At 48.1% G+C, this 26,024-nt stretch overlaps 1 protein-coding gene across 1 annotated transcript in view; it reads left to right on the forward strand.

The window, feature by feature from the left end:
- NOVA2 (NOVA alternative splicing regulator 2) overlaps nucleotides 1-26,024 on the forward strand; it is a 61,283-nt gene that overhangs the window by 30,013 nt on the left and 5,246 nt on the right. The window contains exon 3 of the mRNA XM_081922177.1: nucleotides 13,972-14,138. Coding sequence (XP_081778303.1) covers nucleotides 13,972-14,138 — 167 coding nt within the window. The remainder of the gene's footprint in view (nucleotides 1-13,971; nucleotides 14,139-26,024) is intronic.

The following is a 26,024-nucleotide window of genomic DNA, read 5'->3' on the forward strand; positions in this document are numbered from 1 at the left end:
TGTGCATATTCTGCAGCTGGGGGGCAGAGCAAGCCACCCATGGGGGTGGGGCAAGCTGCCCATGGGGCGGAGCTAGCCAAGGCAGGATGTGCTGTGGGGAGCCTCTCTGCATACTTCCCCTCAGCTGTAGGGCGGCTGAGGCGGTGGGCAGACGTAAGCCCTGCGCTGCTCGAAAAAACAGTGTGGCTGTGATGGCCTGGGATTCGGACTCGGAGGCTGAACCTGAGGGATCCCAGCCTGCACAGGAGTCCCCGCCTCCAGAACCAGCTGAGCCGGGGCTGGGGCTTGAACCTGAAGGGTCCTCACCTGTGCTGGATCCTCAGGTGCAGGCACCAGCTGAGTCTGCTCTGGCTCCTGAGGTGATGGAGGACCCATTGCCTGCAGGTGCTCCACTCTCAGCCCCGTCAGAGGAAGCTGAGGTTGCCTCTGGGTCCGGTAACCCTCCAGCCTCTCCAGAGCTGCAGAGGCTCAGGGCAGAGAGGCGGAGGGAACTAAGTTCCCGCAGGAGGAGAGCTTGCTTCCAGGCCAGGAGAGGCGAGTCACCTGTGGACCGGGGCCGCCCTATGCCTCAGGGTAGATAAAAGCCAGCCAGCCCCAGTCCCAGGTTGCGGGAGCAACATTGTTGGTAGCCTGTTCCTGCCTGAACCCCGTCCTGCTCTTCTGCCTGAGCTCCTGACCTCACCCGACTCCCTGCCCTGCTCCCAGCTTCAGCTTTTACGGACAGCCTCCATCAGTGGCGTAGCGTGGGGGGTGCAGGGGGGGCCGGCCGCACCGGGCGCAACATCGGGGGGGGCGCGCTCGCGCTCGCAGCTCTCTGCCCCTACCTGGCTCACTCACTCTCTCTCACTGCAGTGCTGGCTGTGCGAATCTGATCCGAGCCGCCGGGTCGCTGCCCACTGTGGAGGGGGTGGGTGCCAGGCGTGTGGTGCGGAGAGAGAGCGAGGGACTATCTGGGGGAGGGACAGTGCAGCGGACGCCTAGCGCAGCGCTGAGCGCGGGAGAGAACCACACCAGACCAGACCAGGCAGCAGCAAGAAGAAGCTGGCAGCGGAGGCAGGTTAGGGGGCGCAAATTCCTTGCCTTGCCCCGGGTGCTGACAACCCACGCTACGCCACTGGCCTCCATACTGCACCTTTGACCTCAGACTGCACTCAGACCTCGCCTCATGGTTAACCCACAGGACCAGTACAGCGGCACTTGCAGGCAGTCCACCCACCGCCTCCTCCTCAGGAGAGACGCGTGGCTCAGGCACGCTGCAGGCCCCGCGGTGTGGCGCCCAGTGCCCCCGCCTCACCTAGCTCCCAGTGGCGTAGGAAGGTGGGTGCGGTGCATGCGGGAGTTATTTATATATATATATATATAAAAGTGCTGCGAGCCCAATTTTTTATTTTTTTTTTAAATACATTTTTTTGCCATTTTCTCACCCCCCTCAGTGATGACACCCAGGGCGACCTGCACTCCCCCCTTCCAGGCAGAGGCAATTGTGAATTTTATGCTCTGCTCAACAGCTGCCACCCTGTTGGCATAATATATATATATACACACACACATATATACACACACAGTGGTACCTCAGGTTAAGAACTTAATTCGTTCCGGAGGTCCGTTCTTAAACTGAAAGTGTTCTTAACCTGAAGCACCACTTTAGCTAATGGGGCCTCCCGCTGCTGCTGCTGCGCGATTTCTGTTCTCATCCTGAAGCAAAGTTCTTAACCCGAGGTACCATTTCTGGGTTAGCGGAGTCTGTAAACTGGAATGTTTGTAACCTGACGTGTTTGTAACCTGAGGTACCACTGTATCTGCAACACCACACGTCAGCAGAACATGGGTTTTGAACCTGTGTTTTGCTGTACTACATTGGAAGCAGGGGCGTCAACTATGGGAGCAGAAGGGGCTTTGGGTCCCGAAATATTGGTGGCCAGGGGTACCATTTCTGGGTTAGCGGAGTCTGTAAACTGAAGTGTCTGTAACCCGAAGTGTGTGTAACCCGAGGTACCACTGTGTGTGTGTGTGTGTGTGTGTGTGTGTATAAAAAGGTAAAGGGACCCCTGACCATTAGGTCCAGTTGTGACCGACTCTGGGGTTGTGGCGCTCATCTCGCTTTACTGGCCGAGGGAGCCGGCTTACAGCTTCCGGGTCATGTGGCCAGCATGACTAAGCCGCTTGTGGCGAACCAGAGCAGCGCACAGAAACACTGTTTACTTTCCTGCCAGAGCAGTACCTATTTATCTACTTGCACTTTGACGTGCTTTCAAACTGCTAGGCTTGCAGGAGCAGGGACTGAACAACGGGAGCTCACCCCGTCGCGGGGATTCGAATCGCCGACCTTCTGATTGACAAGTCCCAGGCTCTGTGGTTTAACCCACAGCGCCACCCGCGGCCCGTGTGTGTGTGTATGTAAATAGGCAAAAGATTCCTGCATTGGAGGGCCGTGGCCTTCCACTCTACAATTCCACAAGTCTATGATTCTGTAGCCATTCTGTAGCATTCAGGAATATGCTCCCATGCATCTCCTTTGACACCATTGACTCGATGCTGTTGCCATTGATTCCCACCCAGTGTAGTCCCTGCGCAATTCAAGAGCTGAATTTCCCCATGTCTCCGCCTTGCCTCTTCCAGACTCCTTGTTTATTGAGCATTCGTCTTGGCTTGCTTGATAAATATTTGTGGGAGGGAGGTTATATGACACCAGCTCTGTACTGAGCTTTCGTTCTGATTTGTTTGTGGAAAGGTGTGTATATGTGTGTGTGTGTGTATAATTTGTTTACCGCCCTTCATCTGTAGATCAGGGTTAGATGACAGGTCAGATTCACAGGTTAGGTTCACAGGTTAGATGACATCACATCAAGCAGTTTTTTTCCTTTTCCTTTTTTTAAAGAAATGCTTTCATTCACAAATTCCACATTACAAATTGTCAAAACATATCATATTCATTATTTCCCCCCCCCTTTTTCTCCCACCCCCTTCAAACCCTCCCTCGCCCCCAGAGACTTCCCTCAACTCCTCTCTCTGATTTCTCAGCACATATTACTCTCTGCATGTTGTAAAGTTATACATGTTCTTACATTATCTCTCTACCACGTTATCAACTGATAAATTTGTGTATGTTTATTCAAAACCTGCCAAGGAGTCCAATTCATTTAGTTGCCTTTTTAGATAAGTTGTAAAAAGCTCCCCATTCTTCCTTAAAGGCACAGTTGTCCTTGTCCCACAATTTGTATGTCAATTTAGCCAACTCTGTGTAGCTCATCAATTCTTCCTTTCGTTGGGACATAAAGCAGTTTTCATCTCACATTTCTCTCCCCTTTCCGTAATGCAGGATGTTGAATTTTATTTTATTTTTTTTGAGAGAAAAAAAGTGGGTTTGTTGTGCAAAAGCACCAACTCCACAAATCGTGCGGCAAAAATTTGCCGGCGTGTGAGTGAATCCGAACAAAGTTTGGAAGCGGCTCAGCTGCCGCACGCTGGGGAAAGTTTTGGGATGTTCTTGGGTCCACACAGCTGCGGGAGGCACAACATTCCTGCCAGGAGCACCACGGCAGCCTAACTTGGCCCTGCAGGGTGGCGCGGGGGGGGATACCCCCTTCTGCCTCCCCTCCCCCTAATTTAGCCCGCTTCCGGCAGCTGTCTGGGTTATCCAAAGGGGCCTTGTGTGCTTTGATAGCTTAGATCCCTGTTCTATTTCTCTCTCCCTCTCAGAGGCTAAGAATGTGCCAGGTTCCCTCCACACCCCTTCCTATTTATCCAGTGCTGACTAACCCTTGGCTGGGCCAGTCCTATTGTTCCCGGGAAAGTGTAGCCCTTGTTGTTGGTAGCTTTTGTGGGATGGTAGAGAAGGCAGGGGGCAGGCAGTGGGTCCTTGGGCTCACCTCTGCAGAGGACCGGGCCAGGTAGATAATGTGCCCCCTTTTTTTTACCCTGGGGATAACTCATAGCTGTCAACCTTCCCTTTTTTTTGCGGGAAATTCCCTTAATCCAGTGCCGTTTCCCGCTGCTTCCCGCTGCTAACCTGGATTGTTAGATATCCCGTAGACTGTCCCCGGGACAGGTGAGGCTGCTGATCCCTTATTTTCAAATCTGAAAGTTGGTAGCTATGGGATAACTGAAGTCTTATAAATAAGTATATAAATAATTTTCACAAAAGTTATGCTGACAAACACCGTATTTTTCGCTCTATAAGACGCACCAGACCACAAGACGCACCTAGTTTTTGGAGGAGGAAACAAGAAAAAAAATATCCTGAATCTCAGAAGCCAGAACAGCAAGAGGGATTGCTGCGCAGTGAAAGCAGCAATCCCTCTTGCTGTTCTGGCTTCTGGGATAGCTGCGCAGCCTGCATTCGCTCCATAAGACGCACACACATTTCCCCTTACTTTTTAGGAGGGAAAAAGTGAGTCTTATAGAGCAAAAAATACAGTAATTTTATTTCGAGGCTTGAACCATATCTGCATATAAAGACAAAATGGAAAATACAGTAGTACCTCTGGTTACATACTTAATTTGTTCTGGAGGTCCATTCTTAACCTGAAACTGTTCTTAACCTAAAGCACCACTTTAGCTAATGGGGCCTCCTGCTGCTGCCACGCTGCCGGAGGACAATTTCTGTTTTCATCCTGAAGCAAAGTTCTTAACCTGAGGTACTATTTCTGGGTTAGCAGTGTCTGTAACCTGAAGCATATGTAACCCAAGGTACCACTATAGATAAATATGCTGACCGAGGCCCCCTTTGGAATCAGAGGTCCGGGCCAAGTGGCCCATATGGCCCCCCCTCTGTCTGGGCCTGCTGCTCTGTGGTCACCCATGTTGAGCTCATAGCTGTCAACCTTTCCTTTTTTTGTGGGAAATCCCCTTACTCCAGCTCCGTTTCCCGCTGCTCTCCTGGATTGTTAGATATCCCGTAGACTGTCCCTGGGACAGGTGAGGCTGCTGATCCCTTATTTTCGAGGCTGAAAGTTGACAGCTATGGTTGAGCTGCTTTTAAGAAAGCGAAAGAGGAGCCCTGCTCCTTCAGCATCCTGGCCGGCTGGCTAGCTGGATGCCTCCTGGAAGATCACAAGAAAAGGTGAACAGCAGCCACACACACACACACACCCTCCGTTTCTCTGTTCCCAGCATTACAAGTCCTCCGAGGTAGACTGCCCCTAAACTCGGAGGCTCCACTTCCTTTAACGCAGCTACTGGCGTTCAGGAACGCGGCTGTCAACAAACGGCCGCGTCGGAAGCAAGTTGAGGGGAAGCACATCCAGGTGAAAGTTGGAAACATGAGTCACGCGTATGGATTTAAAACAGGCGCTTAGTTGAAAGGAAGTGGCGGTTGTGTGTGTCTGTGACCCGCTGTTTGTTAGTCTGAATGGATGGCTAAAGTATGCTGAACATGCAGGGGGTGGGGGTGTTCCTTCATCAGTGCTTGCCAAAGGGGTTGGAGCCATGCAAGACACCTGGGGACTTTGGAACGACCAACATCTTTTTTGAAGTGTGTTTTCTGAAGATAATGCTGTGTGCATTGGAAGGAATAGGGACTGGACAAATTCATGGAAGATAAGGGATCAATGGCTACTAAGGTTGTTGTTTACCGTAGTCATTTAGTCGTGTCCGACTCCTCGTGACCCCCTGGACCATTGAATCCGGGGACACTTCAATGGATTTTGTATGGGGACTGATTTGTAAATCCAGGGACTGTCCCCGGGAAACGGGGACGTCTGGTAACCTTAGTCTAAACCACAGAGCCTAGGGCTTGCTGATCGGAAGGTCTGCAGTTCAAATCCCCGCCACTGGGTGAGCTCCCATTGCTCGGTCCCAGCTCCTGCCCACCTAGCAGTTCAAAAGCACGTCAAGTGCAAGTAGATAGATAGGTACCACTCCGGCGGGAAGGTAAACAGCGTTTCCGTGCGCTGCTCTGGTTCGCCAGAAGTGGCCTAGTCATGCTGGCCACATGACCCGGAAGCTGTCTGCGGACAAACGCCGGCTCCCTCGGCCTATAGAGCAAGATGAGTGCGCAACCCCAGAGTTGTCTGTGACTGGACCTAATGGCCAGGGGTACCTTTACCTTTACCTTTAAAACGAGAAATGCTTGAGTGAACATCTGCCCCACCCCAGAGACTGTGGCTGAGAATGTAATCCTAGATTCCTGCCAATTCCTCGGTGGGTAGGAATCGATTGCCACCAGGGCCGGATTTAGGTTTGATGAGGCCCTAAGCTACTGAAGGTAATGGGGCCCTTTCTATGTCCAGCTGTCCTTTGTCAACAACAAATTGTTGCTGTATTTTGTGTTGAATATATGCTATACAGTGGTACCTCGGGATGCGAACGGGATCCGTTCCGGAGCCCCGTTCACATCCTGAATAGAACGTAAGACGCGGCTGTGCGTTTGCACATGCGCGGGAAGCGTTTCACCACTTCCGCGCATGCGCATGATGTCATTTTGACTGTCTGCGCATGCACGAGCGGCGAAACCCAGAAGTAACAAGCTCTGTGACTTCTGGGTCGCCCCAGAGCACAACCCGAAAGTACTTATCCTGAAGCATATTTATCCCGAGGTATGACTGTGTGGTAATTTATGGATCTAATAGGTATCTCAAGCCATTTGCACATGTTACCATGCAACCAGTCCATGCAGAATGTAGGCACCCTATATATAGAAAGGAGCAAACCCGTGATATTTTAGGGAGCAGGCTAGCAGGCGGGGCCCATGACTTACATCATAGGAGCCTACACAACACAAAACACTGTTGCTGTATGTAGGTTTTATTTTATTTTTTATCTTATATTTTGGAAATGTACATCCAGGTTTTCCCCCTTTTTGGGCCAAGAGAGTGGGGCCCTAAGCTATAGCTTGTTTAAAGGTAAAGGTACCCCTGCCTGTACGGGCAGTCGTGTCCGACTCTAGGGTTGTGCGCCCATCTCACCTAAGAGACCGGGAGCCAGCGCTGTCCGGAGACACTTCCGGGTCACGTGGCCAGCGTGACGAAGCTGCTCTGGCGAGCCAGCACCAGTGCAGCACACGGAAACGCCGTTTACCTTCCCGCTATAAAGCGGTACCTATTTATCTACTTGCACTTAAGGGTGCTTTCGAACTGCTAGGTGGGCAGGAACTGGGACTGAACAACGGGAGCTCACCCCGCCGCGGGGATTCAAACCACCGACCATACGATCGGCAAGTACTAGGCACTGAGGTTTTACCCACAGCGCCACCCGTGTCCCTATAGCTTGTTTAGCTTCTACGTAAATCCGGCACTGATTGCACACTCTGCATCTGCTCAGAGATAGCCTTTCTCCTTGGTAACCACCTGGGGTTAAACCCTGGCTTCCTACGCCACTCCTCCCCATTCAAAACGAAAGCTACTGGGGCTGAAGCCTAGGAGGGCTAGACTTTTCTAAATAAACTGGCTCAGTTTATTTTTGTGTTGTACGCAGACCCTCCTTGCTCAATGGAAGCCAGCTTTCCACGCACCCTCCTTAGCAGGGACGAGGCTTTGCTTCTGCAGACAAATTTGGCGTTTCCCATTTGCCCCGTTGCCCAGGTGATGATCTCCCTCCCTCCCCCACTGAGCGAGCTGCATTCCTCCCTTTTTTTTGCAGAGGAGGGGGCTCCTCTGGTCGCTGGGAACACAGGCCCTTGAGGCCTGCAGTAGCAGCAGCAGCAGCAGATTGCAAGGTGGTGATGATGGGGGGAAAGGAGGAGGAGGAGGAGGCTGCTGTGGGTTGCCATGGCAACTCGGTGGCAGAGATGTATTGTTGAGGCAGCAGCTTTGGGGAAGGCAGGGAGGAGAAGCAGAAGATGCTGCTGGCTTTGGGATGCTGCGTGTGTGTGTGTGTGTGTGTGTGTTGTGTTGGAGAATGTGAGCACTCAGCCTTCTGGTATCCATGGTGCTGGCGCTTGGCCTTCTGAGGTGGCCTAAAATATTCCCCTTTTTTTTGTTCCTATGTACACACACACACACAAACCCTCTGATACTTGCTTGCTCACTCTCTCCCCTCAGTCGATGCGATAAAAGGCAGGCTGCATTTTTATAAATAGCCGTCTAAGGACAGGAGTCCAGGCTTTGCTTTTCACGAATCGCAGCAGCTAGCACAATTTTCTAAGGACCAGCTAGCAGGGGACGGGGAACGGCAGAGCAGACTTCTGGTTGCAATCGAGGGGCCACCTCCCAGAGCCCTGTTTTTGTGCATTGGGGGCTCCTGGGTACCCCTGGGCTTTTGAACCTGCGATGTGGCCAACTGGGGGAAACCAGCAAGCAGTATCTGAGCACAAGAGCCCTTTGTGGCTTCCACCAATTTAAGAGGCCTCTTACTTTGGAAGCAAGGCATAGCCTCCATGACCAGAAGCCATCAATAGCCCTCTCCTCCACAAATCATCCCCAATCCTCTTTCTTAAAAGAATGTACGTTTCCCATAATTTTACAGTTACTATCCCTTATCATATAACAACAACAACAATTTATTTGGACTACAAATCCCATCAGACCCTGGAGATTATGGGAGTTGTATTCCAGAAGCTGTAGGCAGGTAGGCAAAGGCCTTGATCCTTTGATGCTCCCACCATCAGTAATGGGCTAGAAGGACCAGGGATCTGACCTACTACACAAGGCACCTTCAAGTGTTCATGTGTTACAATTAATAATAATAATAATAATAATAATAATAATAATAATAATAATACTCCGTCCATCTGGCCAGGCATCCCCAGCCACTCTGGGTGGCTTCCAACAGTATATTAAAACACAATAAAACATCAAACATGGAAACTTCCCTAAACAGGGCTGCCTTCAGATGCCTTCTAAAAGTCAGATAGTTGTTTATTTCCTTGACATCTGGTGGGAGGGCGTTCCACAGGGCGGGCGCCACCACCGAGAAGGCCCTCTGTCTGGTTCCCTGTAATTTGGCTTCTCGCAGTGAGGGAACCGCCAGAAAGCCCTCGGAGCTGGACCCCAGCGTCCGGGCAGAACAATGGGGGTGGAGACGCTCCTTCAGGTATACTGGGCCTCTGAGGCCGTTGAGGGCTTTCAAGGTCAGCACCAACACTTTGAATTGTGCTCGGAAATGTACTGGGAGCCATTGCAGGTCTTTTAAGACCGGTGTTATGTGGTCTCGGCGGCCGCCCCCAGTCACCAGTCTTCCCCACACATCCCTCCATGGGTTCCTGTTGAGCTGCATCTCCTTAATTATTACCCCTCTTCTAGTGGTTTCTAACTGCTGCTCATATATCTAGCCACACTTGGAAATAATCTGGTTACAGTGGAACCTCAGGTTGTGGACGTAATCTGTAACGGAGTCACGTCCGCAACCCGCAGCGTTCGCAAATAGAAGCAGCTCGTCTGCACAAGCACGTGGCACGATTTAGCGCTTCTGCCCGAGCGGCGAAACCTGGAAGTAACCCGTTCTGGTACTTCCGGGTTTGCGGCGGTGCGCAACCCGAAAACACGTAACCAGAAGCAAACATATCATGAGGTATGACTGTATTATATTTCTTTAAGCATTCACCAAAGTATTCCCACTCCTCTCTTATATCCTGATTCCTTGTCCTTGCAGTCAACATTGCTAATTCTGAATATTCTATTAACTTATTCCGCCATTCTTCTTTCATATGACTTTTTTGTCCTTCCACCTTTCAGCATAAATAATTGTGGCCGCTGCCGTTGCGTATAGGAAGAGAGATCAAGTACTTTCTTAGGTATTTCCCCCTCTATAATGTTCAATAAGATCATCTCTGGGTTTCTGGTTTTGTTTTGGAATGAGAGCTTTAACATGCTTTTTACCTCTGAATATATCATCTCCCAATACTCTTTAGCTTTTTTACAACCCCACCACATGTGTACGAATGTTCCCTCTGTCTCTTCACCTTTCCAAAATAGTTTAGCTCCTTTTTAATTAATTTGTCCAGTCCTCTTTTAAAGCCATCCCAGTTGGGGGCCGTTCCTGCCGCTTCTGGGAGGGAGTCCCATAGTTTAAGAAATATTGCTTCTCCTTTGTGTCTTGTCAGTAGAAGCTGACAGGAGGAGGAAGGCCTCTGGCTGTGCAGCAGAGGACACAATTCGCTTGCAGAAAGTCTCAGGTTCTGAGAGAGAGCTCAGTCAGTAGAGGGTGAGAAGCTTATTCTCAGGTTCATGGGTTTGAGCCCCACGTGGTGCAAAATATTCCTGAACTGCATGGGGTTGGACTAGATGGCCCTTGTGGTCCCCTCCAGCTCTGTGAGTCTGTGATTCAATACCTGGTCTCTCCAGGTGAGGCTGGGAGAGACTCCTGCCTGAAACCCTGGAAAGGTGCTGCCAGTCAGTGTAGACAGTACTGGACTAGATGGGCCAGCTGTCCAACTCTGTACAGTGGTACCTCAGGTTAAGAACTTAATTTGTTCTGAAGGTCCGTTCTTAACCTGAAACTGTTCTTAACCTGAGGTACCACTTTAGCTAATGGGGCCTCCCACTGCCGCCAAGCGATTTCTGTTCTCATCCTGAAGCAAAGTTCTTAACCTGAGGTAATATTTCTGGGTTAGTGGAGTCTGTAAACTGAAGCGTCTGTAACCCGAGGTACCACTGTATAAGGCCTCCCACCCAGAGGAGTGAATGGCTGCCATTTGTCAGAGTGGACTGGAGGACATCAAGTGAACAGGGGAACTCATTGCCACTGGATGGGATGGGCCCTTCAGGTCTTTTGCTATCTCTTACAGTGGAAGGACCCATCTCTCTCTCTCTCTCTCTCTCTCTCTCTCTCTCTCTCTCTCTCTCTCTCTCTCTCTCCCGCCTCCCGCCCCCCGGTCTGCCCTGACTGTTGGCACAGTCTTTTCTCTGTGGGCAAATTTCCTCCATTTTTTTTTATCGCCAGCCTTATCTTTGGTCAATAGTTTTGCCTCTTTCTTCTTTTTCTGTAGTATTTTTGTCTGTAGAGACTTCCTTCATTTTTTAATAGGTTCTCTTTTATCCCCCACCCCCTACCCCTCCTGGTATAAAGTGCTTGAAAACCTTTTATTGTGTTTTCCTGCTTTCCCGGGTTTCTTCAGTAGTGAACCTTTGGTGTGTGTGCTTTCTCCTTGCGCTTTCTTCATCTGGCGTGGCTGCTTGGTGGTGGCCCCCACGATACTTACCAAGTGCACTGCCATTTTCCTCTCGGGGAATGTCCTTGAGGCTCCGCCCCCTGGTTTTTCATCGCCTTTTAGCAAGGGGGAAACATCTCAGAAGCTCCTCAACAGAGCCCACCATGCCTGTTGAGTGGGACTGTCAGTATTCAAAGGGCATCCTCTAATTTTTCCGCCCTCAGTTTTGTCCGAGGGAACATTTTAAAGGTTTTCTCCCCTTCCTTATTTCCTCCTGCCTTTCAGGGTGTGTGCATGTGTGTTTGGGAAAAACTTCAAGAATAACAGGAGGTGCAGTAAAGCACTAAACCCTGATGAGTTTCTGGAGTACAGGGGGGTTCAGAAAGGGGAATGGAATTTGTTGTTGTCGTCGTTCAGTCGTTTAGTCGTGTCCGACTCTTTGTGACCCCCTGGACCAGAGCACGCCAGGCACTCCTGTCTTCCACTGCCTCCCCCAGTTTGGTCAAACTCATGTTGGTAGCTTCGAGAACACTGTCCCACCATCTCGTCCTCTGTCGCCCCCTTCTCCTTGTGCCCTCCATCTTTCCCAGCATCAGGGTCTTTTCCAGGGAGTCTTCTCTTCTCCTAAGGTGGCCAAAGTAATAGAGCCTCAGCTTCAGGATCTGTCCTTCCAGGGAGCACTCAGGGCTGATTTCCTTCAGAATGGAGAGGTTTGATCTTCTTGCAGTCCATGGGACTCTCAAGAGTCTCCTCCAGCACCAGAATTCAAAAGCATCAATTCTTCGGCAATCAGCCTTCTTTATGGTCCAGCTCTCACTTCCATACATCACTAATAGAATATTCAAAAAGAGGGCATAGCTGGCTGGAGAGAACTTGGAAGAGACGCACTCCATACCATACCTTTCTCGCCCTGATCTGGCCACAGTGATCCATGCGATGGCTTGATTATTGTAACTCGCTCTACGCGGGGCTGCCCTTGAAGCTGACCCAGAAACTCCAGCGGGTGCAGAATGCCGCGGTGAGGCTCCTTATAGGGTCCTCGCCGCAGGATCACATTCACCCAGTGCTTTACCAACTGCACTGGCTCCCGGTGGAGTACAGGGTCAGATTTAAGGTGCTGGTTTTAACCTTTAAAGCCCTATGCGGCCTAGGACCCTCGTACCTACGGGACCAGCTCTCCTGGTATGCCCTGCGGAGGACCTTAAGGTCCGCAAATGACAACATTTTGGAGGTCCCAAGGTGGTTAGATTGGTCTCCACTAGGGCCAGGGCCTTTTCAGTACTGGCCCCGACTTGGTGGATCACTCTGTCACAAGAGACCAGGGCCCTGCGGGACTTGACATCTTTCCGCAGGGCCTGCAAGACAGAGCTGTTCCGCCTGGCCTTTGGTTTGGACTCAGTCTGACCCTTATGTTTCCCTCCCCCTATGGTTTTGATCCATGGGCTACTTTTAAAATGAGGCTGCATTTTAAATTGTATTTTAACCTCTATTCCAAATTGCACCCCCCCCATTATGTTTTTATTGTAATTTTACTGGTGTTAGCTGCCCTGAGCCCGGCTCTGGCCGGGAAGGGCGGGGTACAAATAAAATTTATTATTTACTATTATTATAACATTTGTAGTCTGTTAGTATTTGTAGTGCTCAAAGCATGACACCTTTACGGCACTGGGTTCGGTTGTTTCCTTCCTTCTGCCTTGTTCCTTTGTTGTCGTGATAAGGGGAGACACCATAGCCAGTGACCGAGCCATGCAAACACCTTTCTGTGCTCACCAGAGGAGACAATACTGACCTAAAGCCTGTCCTGTGGAACTCCCTGCCTATAGATGCTCACCAGGAACTGTCCCTGCCTTCTTTCGAATGTCCTCTGAAAATTGGGCCGTCTAGCCTGGCCTTCGCAAGATGATTTTTCCCTTTAAACCAGCCAGCATCTACTGATGTTTCACGGATGTTTTGAATTAGGTTTTATAGCTATTTAAAGACTGGCTTTTATAATGGCATGTTATACATTGTAAGCGGCCTGGGGATATTTTAAGAAAGAGCGGCTTATACATTTTCAAATAATTGTAAATAAACAAATGGACAATTAGCCCAAACTGGTATAAGGCATCTTCTGTTACTCACTTGCTCTCAGCCTTGTGCACTAAAGTACTTTCCTCCTATTCCCTTGTTTGTCAATCTTCCCCTCCTTACCAGAACAATGTCTGTCTGTCTGTCTGTCTTACTTTCCATTCCTTGTACCCTCCTTCTTTCAGCTGAGAGAATAATAATAATAATAATAATAATAATAATAATAATAAGAATAAGAATAAGAATAAGAATAAATATTTATACACTGCCCTTCCCGGTTTAAAAACAGGGCTCAGTTTTTAACTGACAGCTAACAGCAAATACAGTGGTACCTCAGGTTAAGTACTTAATTCGTTCTGGAGGTCCGTTCTTAACCTGAAACTGTTCTTAACCTGAAGCACCACTTTAGCTAATGGGGCCTCCCGCTGCTGCCACGTGATTTTTGTTCTCATCCTGAAGCAAAATTCTTAACCCAAAGTGCTATTTCTGGGTTAGCGGAGTCTGTAACCTGAAGCGTCTTTAACCTGAAGCGTATGTAACCTGAGGTACCACTGTATAAAACACTGCTTAAAATGCGACTTAAAAACAACATAAAACAGCATAGAATACAACATAAAATGCACCATCAATATCAATAAAATTCTAAAATTCAGGGGTTATTTTGGTGGCAGGAAACAAAACAACAACAACAAAAACCCAGTCAGTAGACATCAGATGATCACCAGGGCTAACTGGCCAAGTTGGTCCTACTAGGGCCAGCAAGGAGACCAGGGAGACCCAAGCCTCAGGCCAGCCCCACCTGTGGGGTCGTCATCCTGCACACACACACACACGCAGCTCCATTTAAAAAACTCTCAATTGTTTTCTCCCCAATGCAGGGACCACGGAGCGCGTGTGTCTGGTTCAAGGCACAGCGGAAGCCCTCAACGCTGTCCACAACTTTATCGCCGAAAAAGTCCGGGAGATTCCCCAGTCCGTAGTGAAGCCGGAATCGGTCAATATCCTGCAGCCTCAGACAACTATGAATCCTGACCGAGCCAAGCAGGTGAGCGAGCGCGGGAGCAAACCGTTTGTTTGTTTGAGGGGTTGGGAGCTGGGAGCTTCAGGTAAAAGGTAAAGGGACCCCTGACCATTAGGTCCAGTCGTGGCCAACTCTGGGGTTGCGGAGCTCATCTCGCTTTATTGGCTGAGGGAGCCAGCGTACAGCTTCCGGGTCATGTGGCCAGCATCACTAAGTCGCTTCTGGCGAACCAGAGCAGCGCATGGAAACGCCATTTACCTTCCCGCTGGAGCGGTACCTATTTATCTATTTGCACTTTGACGTGCTTTCGAACTGCTAGGTTGGCAGGAGCAGGAACAGAGCAACGGGAGCTCACTCCACGGTGGGGATTCGAACCGCCAACCTTCCAATTGGCAAGCCCAAGAGGCTCAGTGGTTTAGACCACAGCGCCACCCGCATCCCCTTTCTGCTAACTTAAAAAGGTAAAGGGGCCCCTGACCATTAGGTCCAGTCGTGGCCAACTCTGGGGTTGCGGCGCTCATCTCACTTTACTGGCCAAGGGGGTCAGCGTACAGCTTCCAGGTCATGTGGCCAGCATGACTAAACCGCTTCTGGCGAACCAGAGCAGCGCACAGAAACACAGTTTACCTTCACGCCGGAGCAGTACCTATTTATCTACTTGCACTGGTGTGCTTTCGAACTGCTAGGTTGGCAGGAGCAGGGACCGAGCAACGGGAGCTCACCCCGTCGCGGGGATTCGAACCGCTGACCTTCTGATTGGCAAGCCCTAGGCTCTGTGGTTTAACCCACAGTGCCACCCGTGTCCCTGGGAGCTTCAGAGTGCCCCTTAAAAATTATAAGGGAATCTTGGCTGGATCAGGCCAAAGGCCAGCCTGTTTCGGAGGGAGGGAACCTTAGTCCTGGGAACCTTAGTCCCCTGGGATCACCTATCTGAGGGTTGCCATAGTTCACAAAGCAAAAATCCAGACACAAAGTTGTTGAACTTTTTTGGGCAGAGCTGTTGAGCTTTTTAGTTTAGTTGCGGCCGAAGCTGACCAAATGAGCTATTTTTAAGGAAATTCATGGCAAATTTCAAGGAGTTTCAAGGAAATTTACTAGATTCCCTCTCCCCACACACCGCGCCAACTCTACTTCGCACCCCAAGTGGTTTTTGCCTGGCTGGAATGTGTCCTTCAACTCTGATAACATCCCTTGCTTGTCTGGATTAAAGAAAGAGGGTTGTTTGTGTGTGCACAGAAATCAGCTTGCTGTGCGAAGGTGAAAATGGATATTCCTTTCCCCTCCCACTTTTGGCTCTGGCCCCACCCATCACTTTCATGTGACCCTCAAAAGGTCGTCTAAAAGAAAATTCAGCCCTCAAGCTGATACGTGTTCCCTAGCCCCAGTCTTTTCCCATATCTTCCGTTTGATAGTTCCCACCAGAAGAAGAACACAAAGGCAACAGACCATCAATACTAGCTGTCCCCAGCAGCTGGTATTACATTTCATTTCGCTTTTAATTTGTACGCCCCCTTTCTGTGTTGCTATACGCAAGGCGGTATACAAGCTGAAGAAACAAGAATGATCACACATCATAGGGCAATGTGGACCAATACGAGAAAAGCCCAAATGGAAACATAACTTTATAATAAGCAATGTCTATCGGATTAAAGCTGTGTTGAATAATCCATTGGAACAGAACCCAGTGGCATCAAATATCAGCACGTCATAAACGGAAATTCATTCTTCGCCACTGCGATAAATACCGTATTTTTTGCTCTATAAGACTCACTTTTCCCCTCCTAAAAAGTAAGGGGAAATGTGTGTGCGTCTTATAGAGCGATTGCAGGCTGTGCAGCTATCCCAGAAGCCAGAACAGCAAGAGGGATTGCTGCTTTCACTGCGCAGCGATCCCTCTTGCTGTTCTGGCTTCTGGGATTCAGAATATATTTTTTCTTGTTTTCCTTCTCCAAAAACTAGGTGCGTCTTGTGGTCGGGTGTGTCTTATAGAGCGAAAAATACAGGAATTGCTAAACTGTGATCAATAAAACAGAAAAGCATCACAATGCATAAAATACCACAATGCGTACAAAACCGTGTAAAAAGATCAAATTGAGAAACAAAGACACACAACTTAGAAAATTATTATTATTATTTCAAAAAAATCCCTGAACTCCTCTCTTCCCAACTGCTTCTGCTATTCTTATAGTCATAGTCTGGGAAAGGTTCTCTGGTTCTGGAGGGTGGGGCAAGGCAGGTGGAAAAAGCCATTGCGTTATGGCCAGCAAAAAGTCTCTCTGCACAGAGAGAGTATTTGCAGTGGTAGACTGCTTGTGAATATAGAGGTCCCATTTAGCAGTAATGTTGTTGTTGTTGTTTAGTCGTTTAGTCGTGTCCGACTCTTCGTGACCCCCTGGACCAGAGCACGCCAGGCACTCCTGTCTTCCACTGCCTCCCGCAGTTTGGTCAAACTCATGCTGGTAGCTTCGAGAACACTGTCCCACCATCTCGTCCTCTGTCGTCCCCTTCTCCTTGTGCCCTCCATCTTTCCCAACATCAGGATCTTTTCCAGGGAGTCTTCTCTTCTCATGAGGTGGCCCAAGTATTGGAGCCTCAGCTTCAGGATCTGTCCTTCCAGTGAGCACTCAGGGCTGATTTCCTTAAGAATGGATTGGTTTGATCTTCTTGCAGTCCATGGGACTCTCAAGAGTCTCCTCCAGCCCCAGAATTCAAGCAGTAATAGCTAGTGGCTATGTGACAGAACCCAATCTCCATTAGTGTCTGAGCCTTCTTCTTCGGCTGATGATATATTTTTTTAGGGGGGGAAATTGAGGTTGGGTCAAATAGCAGCGAAGGGCTTTCTACCTGAACACATGGGAAACTTGAAATGACAGTTGGAAGAAGTTCCGAATTTGGTAAATTTCTTAAAACTGAAAATTTCGCCGTGACTCTCACTCACATTTCAAATTGGGATTCCACTTGCCCATTTGGGGGTGGGGTGCTTCTTTAACAATATCAATTCTAGTTGAATTAAAAATGTAAGGGACATAGGCTTCTGCCTTGAATTTTAGGACTCATTATTGTTCGCCTTTGCAGAATTGCCCAGGCGAAGACAATTAAAACATTAATAACCTGAAAGCAAAATGGATCTATTTGTTATTGTTGTGTTTAAAAACCATCTATCATCTATCTATATCTATCATCTATCTATCATCTATCTATCTATCTATCTATCTATCTATCTATCTATCTATCTATCATTTAGCTAACTAGCTAGCTATCATCTCTTTCTCTCTAATCTATATCTATCTATCATCTATCGATCTATCAATCTATCATCTATATCTATCTATCTATCTATCTATCTATCTATCTATCTATCTATCTATCTATAATTGATCTATCATCTATCTCTATCTATCATCTAGCTAGCTAGCTAGCTATCATCTCTCTAATCTATCAATCGTCTATCTATCAATCATCTATCTATCTATCTATCTATCTATCTATCTATCTATCTATATCTATCATCTATCTATCTATCATTTAGCTAGCTAGCTATCATCTCTTTCTAATCTATATCTATCATCTATCTATCTATCTATCATCTATCTATCTATCTATCTATCTATCATCTATCTATCTATCTATCTATCATCTATCTATCTATCTATCTATCATCTATCTATCTATCTATCTATCTATCTATCTATCTAATCTATCCATCATCTATCATCTAGCTAGCTAGCTATCATATCTCTCTCTCTCTCTCTCTCTCTCTCTCTCATCTATATCATCTATCATCTATCTATCTATCATCTATATCTATCTATATCTATCTATCATCTATCTATCTATCTATCTATCTATCTATCTATCTATCTATCTATCATCTATCTATCATCTATCTATCATCTATCTATCTATCTATCTATCTATCATCTATCTATCTATCATCTATCTATCTATATCTATATATCTATATCTATATCTATAGCTAATCTATATCTATATCATCTATATCATCTATCTATCTATCTATCTATCTATCTATCTATCTATCTATCTATCATCTATCTATCTATCTATCTATCTATCTATCTATCTATCATCTATCTATCTATCTATCTATCTATCTATCTATATCATCTATCGAGGGTGCTGATAGCATGCAGGAAGACTGCATTTCTATTTCCCCCAATAGACCCTTTCCTCTTAACCAAGGGAGGGTTTGGCTAAAAAGAGCCCGGCTGGGGGTGGGGGTGTCTTTCTCCCACTTGAGGTTGTTGTGTGTGCAGGAGGCTGGCCTGTCTGACAGCTTTCCATTGTCAGTCGGTTGTGCCGTTGCTATGGCACAGCGAAGGGAAGGCCGCTTTGGGCTGAAAGCTGAAAACAAGGATTATGACAGAGGGAGGGTTGGGCGGGGGGGGGGGGGGAGAGTATGGAAGAGAGAGTTTATGTGGCTGGTAGAATAAGGGACAATGAAACAGGAATCCTGTCACCCCTGACAGCCGAGGAAGGGTCTTTTCTTGCCTTGAGAAGCTGGGAGGGAATGCCTCTCCCCACACAAAAAAGGTTCACATCTAGAACTGCCTTATGCCAAGTCTAGCCCAGCAAACAGAGTTGAGACTAGAAGACGCCTGATTTTATTTGCTTATTTCATTTAAAGCATTTCATGCGCCTGAAGCACACAATGATAGGTGGTTTGTTTGGCATCGAACATGTAGGAAAAGAAAAGAAAATACAACTGAAGGAAAATTAAAATTTCACACACAATGCAAAATATGAATGTGGGCTGTTTCATTCACAACCCCTAGAAAAAATAATGGCTATTACTGGTGCTGGTGGATAGTAAAATTATTTCAAATGTTTGTTTTAAATATCAGGGTATTGTCCTTGAGGTCTTAGGATAGCTTCATTTTAAAGCTGAACAACTAAGATTTTTAAAAAGAAAAGGATTGAAGGTCTTGACAGAAATGGTGAAGGAGGGAAAACATGCTCAGTGTCCTTTGAACACATAAAGTCTCAGGTTTAATTTCCAGCAGCACCTCACCAAGTAATTATTATTATTATTATTATTATTATTATTATTATTATTATCCCACCCTCCCCAGCCGAAGCCAGGCTCAGAGCGGCTAACAACAGTAAAACGATAAAACATTCTAAAATCATTTCATTATAAAATTAATTCCAATCAAATTAATGGCAACCATTGGGCTAGAAGTTCTGTGAGGATTGCCAAAGGAGGGGGTCAGACTGCGCCTTGGCCAAAGGCCTGGTGAAACAGCTCTGTCTTGCAGGCCCTGTGGAAAGATGTCAAGTCCCACAGGGCCCTAGTCTCTTGTGACAGAGCGTTCCACCAGATCAGTAGGGTTGATCATGTCTCCTTTGAAAGCCTGCAGGAGAGCTGTTGCCAGTCAGAGAAGACAGCACTGGGGTAGATGGAGCGCTGCAATTTGACATGGTCCCTAGGAGAGGTCAGTCTAATGACTGGAGCAGACGCAGCGAGGCGTCAGTCTGAACGACTACCTGCAAGGATGTCACAGCAAGGATTTCATGAGAGACTAATTTTAGCACTAAAGTATCTGGAAATAGGACACAAATTGGGGCAGGTCGCTCAGAGTGCTTATGAGTTAAACTAGCGGATGAGGACTGAGGCCCTTCCGAAGGTAGAAAGGATGTTTCTGTCTGGGGGTCTACAAATTTGGCCGGGCCACTGTGGCCAACCCCAGATTACTGGCCAGCAGGACACTGCCCCTCTCCCCAAATATTTGGCAGCCTTCTTCTTGGTTACAGTCGTAACTTGGTTTCCAAACAGCTTAGTCCTTGAACGTTTTGGCTCCCGGACGCCGCAAACCCGGAAGCGAGTGTTCCGGTTTGCGAACTATTTTTGGAAGCCGAACACTCGACAGGGCTTCCGTGGCTTCCAATTGGCTGCAGGAGTTTCCCACCATCCCTGACTGCTGGTCTTGTTAGCTAGGGATGATGGGAGTTGTAGTCCCAAAACAGCTGGAGGGCTGGTTTGGGGATGCCTGAGATAGTCCACCATCTGCCTCCTCAGCTTCAAACTCCTCTTTCTTTTTACACTCATTGCATTTGTGCCTGCGGTGGGGGCAGCGGGGGGCACATACAGCAATGACCAGAATTGTGGAGCCTTGTTAATGTCATATGTGTCAGGTTTTCTGCCCCTTCTTTGACCACAGGAGTGTCTTCAACATCTATTTTCAGAGCTGGCCAGGTCCTCCTGCCTGGAGGAGACAGTTCCCAGATTACATGGCTTTCCCCTGAGTTCGGGTAAAGCACCCCGGCTGCCAGCAGAGAAAGACTTTCTCCTCTGGTTCCCTGCTCTCTCCCGGTCCCCTTGCCACTAATCCAGCACCCTTGCTCTCTGGGTTGGACGAGGCGACGGATTTCGGGAGGTGCCTGTCGCTCAATTACATAAGAGCATTTCCTTGCTAAATCGGGACGGCTTTCTGCTTCCTCGGCAGTTATGTAAAGGCATTGGGGTGGCCGGGGTTGAGGAGACCCCTCCCTCTCCATCAGAAAGCCCCTGAAGCCATCACTGCGAACACCCACTCTTCCACCTCCTCCCCCTTCGCCCCATGTGCCAACTTTCCTCGCATCATCTTCTGTCGCTGCCTTCCAACCGTTCCACAAAGTCTGCCGAAATCTCCAAAGCCAGAGCAGGCTAACTGGAAAGGAAGCCCAAAATCAGGGGTCAGCAAGCTTTTTCAGCAGGTCTGCTGGCCATTAGACCTTGTGGGGGGCTGGACTATATTTTTTTGGGGGGGGAATGAACGAATTCCTATGCCCCACAAATAACCCAGAGCTGCATTTTAAATAAAAGCACACATTCTACTCATGTAAAAACACCAGGCAGGCCCCACAAATAACCCAGAGCTGCATTTTAAATAAAAGCACACATTCTACTCATGTAAAAACACCAGGCAGGCCCCACAAATAACCCAGAGATGCATTTTAAATAAAAGCACACATTCTACTGATGTAAAAACATGCTGATTCCCGGACCCTCCGCGGACCGGATTGAGAAGGTGATTGGGCCGGATCCTGTCCCCGGGCCTTAGTTTGCCTTTGTTGTTGTTGTTTAGTCGTATAGTCGTGTCCGACTCTTTGTGACTCCTTGGACCAGAGCACGCCAGGCACTCCTGTCTTCCACTGCCTTCCGCAGCTTGGTTAAACTCATGCTGGTAGCTTCGAGAACACTGTCCCACCATCTCATCCTCTGTCCTCCCCTTCTTCTTGTGCCCTCCATCTTTCCCAACATCAGGGTCTTTTCCAGGGAGACTTCTCTTCTCATAAGGTGGCCAAAGTATTGGAGACTCAGCTTCAGGATCTGTCCTTCCAGTGAGCACTCAGGGCTGATTTCCTTCAGAATGGAGAGGTTTGATCTTCTTGTAGTCCATGGGACTCTCAAGAGTCTCCTCCAGAACCAGAATTCAAAAGCATCAATTCTTTGGCAATCAGCCTTCTTTATGGTCCAGCTCTCACTTCCATAAAGGTAAAGGTAAAGGGACCGCTGACCATTGGGTCCAGTTGTGGCCAACTCTGGGGTTGCAGCGCTCATCTCGCTTTACTGGCCGAGGGAGCCGGCGTACAGCTTCCGGGTCATGTGGCCAGCATGAATAAGCCGCTTCTGGTGAACCAGAGCAGCGTACAGAAACACCATTTACTTATTTATCTACTTGCACTTCATGCTTTCGAACTGGTAGGTTGGCAGGAGCAGGGACCGAGCAACGGGAGCTCACCCCGTTGCAGGGATTCGAACTGCCGACCTTCTGATCAGCAAGTTCTAGGTTCTGTGGTTTAACCCACAGCACCACCCGTGTCCCTCTCACTTCCATACCCATGCCCAAAATGCTTGTCTTAAACATGTTTCTCCACACATTTCATGGCATTTCCTCTCCTTCTTTGCCCCTCGCTCTTTATTTTGGGGTATAATTCTGCATAAGAACGAAACACGACATTGCCTGCACAGCTACTCAGAATTAATCTCCCTTTCGTTGTTATTATTTTAATGAAAAAAAGGCAAGTTTCTGGATCTCGTGGTCGTGAAAATCTGTTAGGTTGGTTGGGAGCAGCGCCTGTAGAAATCTCAGAAGCCAGAGGAGTTACTGAATAAGATTTTGAGAGAGGGCGTTAACTCCTTGGAAGATCATCTGCTTTGCATGTAGAATCATAGAATCATAGAATGATAGAGTTGGAAGAGACCACAAGGGCCATCGAGTCCAACCCCCTGCCAAGCAGGAAACACCGTCAGAGCACTCCTGACATATGGTTGTCAAGCCTCTGCTTAAAGACCTCCAAAGAAGGAGACTCCACCACACTCCTTGGCAGCAAATTCCACTGTCGAACAGTTCTTACGGTCAGGAAGTTCTTCCTAATGTTTAGGTGGAATCTTCTTTCTTGTAGTTTGGATCCATTGCTCCGTGTCCGCTTCTCTGGAGCAGCAGAAAACAACCTTTCTCCCTCCTCTTGTGACATCCTTTTATATATTTGAACATGGCTATCATATCACCCCCTAACCTCCTCTTCTCCAGGCTAAACATGCCCAGCTCCCTTAGCCGTTCCTCATAAGGCATTGTTTCCAGGCCTTTGACCATTTTGGTTGCCCTCCTCTGGACACGTTCCAGTTTGTCAGTGTCCTTCTTGAACTGTGGTGCCCAGAACTGGACACAGTACTCCAGGTGAGGTCTGACCAGAGCAGAATACAGTGGCACTATTACTTCCCTTGATCTAGATGCTATACTCCTATTGATGCAGCCCAGAACTGCATTGGCTTTTTTAGCTGCCGCGTCACACTGTTGGCTCATGTCAAGTTTGTGGTCAACCAAGACTCCTAGATCCTTTTCACATGTACTGCTCTCAAGCCAGGTGTCACCCATCTTGTATTTGTGCCTCTCATTTTTTTTGCCCAAGTGCAATACTTTACATTTCTCCGTGTTAAAATTCATCTTGTTTGTTTGGGCCCAGTTCTCTAATCTGTCAAGGTCGTTTTGAAGTGTGATCCTGTCCTCTGGGGTGTTAGCCACCCCTCCCAGTTTGGTGTCATCTGCAAATTTGATCAGGATGCCCTTGAGTCCATCATCCAAGTCGTTGATAAAGATGTTGAATAAGGCCGGGCCCAAGACAGAACCCTGTGGCACCCCACTAGATGTCCAAGCAGGAGATAACTAGAGCATGCACCACTCTGGCGAGAGTCTGTGGGCAGGTAGGGTCTCAGCCTGCGTACCAGATGGAGCTGGCAGACAGCTGCCCTGGACACAGAATTGACCTGCGCCTCCATGGACAGCTATGAGTCCTAGGCTGCATATTTCATGTAGGTTCCAGAATTTGATTCCCAAGGGGAGTCAGAATTCTGATTCTCCTTTCCCCTCTTTTCTTTTTAGCTCAGAGCCCTGGCTCACTCACCTCACAGAGTGTTTGTTGTGGGGAAGGAGGGAAAAGGAGATTCTTGGCTGCTTTGAGACTCCTTAGGGTAGTGATAAAACAGGATATCAAATCCAAACTCCTCCTTTTCTTCTTCTTCTTCCTCTTCTTCCTCTTCTTCCTCTTCTTCCTCTTCTTCCTCTTCTTCCTCGTGTGTGTGCATGCCTCAGTTTCTCCCAAGGCTAGGATAAAGGTAAAGGTACCCCTGACCATTAGGTCCAGTTGCGGACGACTCTGGGGTTGCGGCGCTCATCTCGCTTTACTGGCCAAGGGAGCAGGCGTACAGCTTCCGGGTCATGTGGCCAGCATGACTAAGCCGCTTCTGGCGAACCAGAGCAGCACACGGGAACGCCATTTACCTTCCCATTGGAGTGGTACCTATTCATCTACTTGCACTGGTGTGCTTTCGAACTGCTAGATTGGCAGGAGCAGGGACCGGGCAACGGGAGCTCACCCCATCGCGGGGATTCGAACCGCCGACCTTCTGATCGGCAAGCCCTAGGCTCTGTGGTTTAACCCACAGTGCCTCCCGCCACCGGCTAGGATGCCTGGAGCCAAGCCCTAGGCTGTCTCACTTTAACTCCCGGATATCTCAGTTGGTTAACGCATCGTGGTGATAATGCAGGTTCAAACCCGCACAGGGAAAGAAACCACCGGTGACCTAGAACAGCCTCAAGCTGGGTGCTCCTGGAAGAATCTGGGGTGCTCCTCCTTCAGGAGCTATTAGGGTGGTTGGGTGAACACAACCACCCTGAACTTGCTGGACCCAACTTTTCCTGAGAGCGGATGAAGACCAGCACTTGAATGTGAGGGTTGGGGGCTGTTGCTCTCCGTGGTGCTGAATATCTCCTTCCTTTGCACTGATAGACTATATGCATTTTCCCCCCTGGATGGCAAAAAAGGTCACAGTGGGGAAAGTTCATAAATACATAAATAAGGAGGGGTGGAGTTTGTGGGATTAATGGCAGGCAGGTGAGTTAGGACTTGAGTCTTTAGGAAAGCATAGAAAACCACCTTCCTTGTAGAGCTTTCATCAGATTCTGAAGGTATATTTGCGGAGTTATATCTTCGTGACCCCGTGGACCAGAGCACGCCAGGCACTCCTGTCTTCCACTGCCTCCCGCAGTTTGGTCAAATTCATGCTGGTAGCTTTGAGAACACTGTCCCACCATCTCATCCTCTGTCGTCCCCTTCTCCCTGTGCCCTCCATCTTTCCCAACATCAGGGTCTTTTCCAGGGAGTCTTCTCTTCTCATGAGGGGCCAAAGTATTATATAAAATAATAATAATAATAATAATAATAATAATAATAATAATAATAATAATTTATTTATACCCCGCCCATCTGGCTGGGCTTCCCCAGCCACTCTGGGCAGCTTCCAAAAAATATTAAAATATTGTAATACATCAAACATTAAAAGCTTCCCTAAACAGGGCTGCCTTCAGATGACTTCTAAAAGTCTGGTGAGGCGCCACCACCAAGAAGGCCCTCTGCCTGGTTCCCTGTAACTTGGCTTCTCGCAGTGAGGGAACCGTCAGAAGGCCCTCGGAGCTGGACCTCAGGGTCTGGGCTGAACGATGGGGGTGGAGACGCTCCTTCAGGTATACTGGACCGAGACCATTTAGGGCTTTAAAGGTTAGCACCAACACTTTGAATTGTGCTCGGAAATGTACTTGGAGTTGCGGAGTTATATTTGCAAATTGTTTTAACTGATTTGAATATTATTATTATTATTATTATTATTATTATTATTATTATTATTATTATTATATTGTTGTAACCTACTCTTGGGACCTTATGGAGAAGGTTGGGTATGAGATCTTATAAATTAAACCGTAAAATTAATTAAATAAAAACAGCATAAGGACGCCTTTCTCCCCTTTCCTTGCAAGGGGGTGGGCTAGGTGGGGCTCAGAATCCCCTCCAACATGACAATTCTATTATCCTGCAATTCCCTACCGCTGCCATGGCAAAATAAAGCCCTGCAGATCCTTTTCCAGACGCACTCTTCCCTTTCAGTAAGCCACCTCTTCAACGAGAAGGGAATAGAACTTGCACCTCAGTTTCGTGCAAGGGAAAAGCAGGATTCTGATGGGAGCCCGCTCTCGGTTTCTGTATGCCTGTCCCACATTCCTGGGACGTCACAAGATTCTCCCAGGGAAGTGTTGTGCTGCTGTCATGTGCTGGTCTGCAGTCTGTGATAAGACGGTGATTTGCAGCCCTCCTTCGAGACATAGAATTGAAAAGCTTTGCGTTGGTGGCAAGATATAAGAGTCCCTCTACCCTTCCCTCCCGACTTTCTTAAAGTTCAAGGCCTCTGCGCCAGATATTTTTTTATATATATAAATTTTTATTAGTTTTTTAACATATCATTTTCAACAGAAATCAAGCATACTTTTACATCTTATTCAATTTTTTTGACTTCCATCAGTCCTGTCTGAAAATTTTCCAATCTAATCTCTTAGTATGCATTTCTTATTTTCC

The sequence above is a fragment of the Podarcis melisellensis genome, assembly GCF_964234715.1.
Source record: "Podarcis melisellensis genome assembly, chromosome: 8".
NCBI classification, from domain to species: Eukaryota; Metazoa; Chordata; class Lepidosauria; order Squamata; family Lacertidae; genus Podarcis; species Podarcis melisellensis.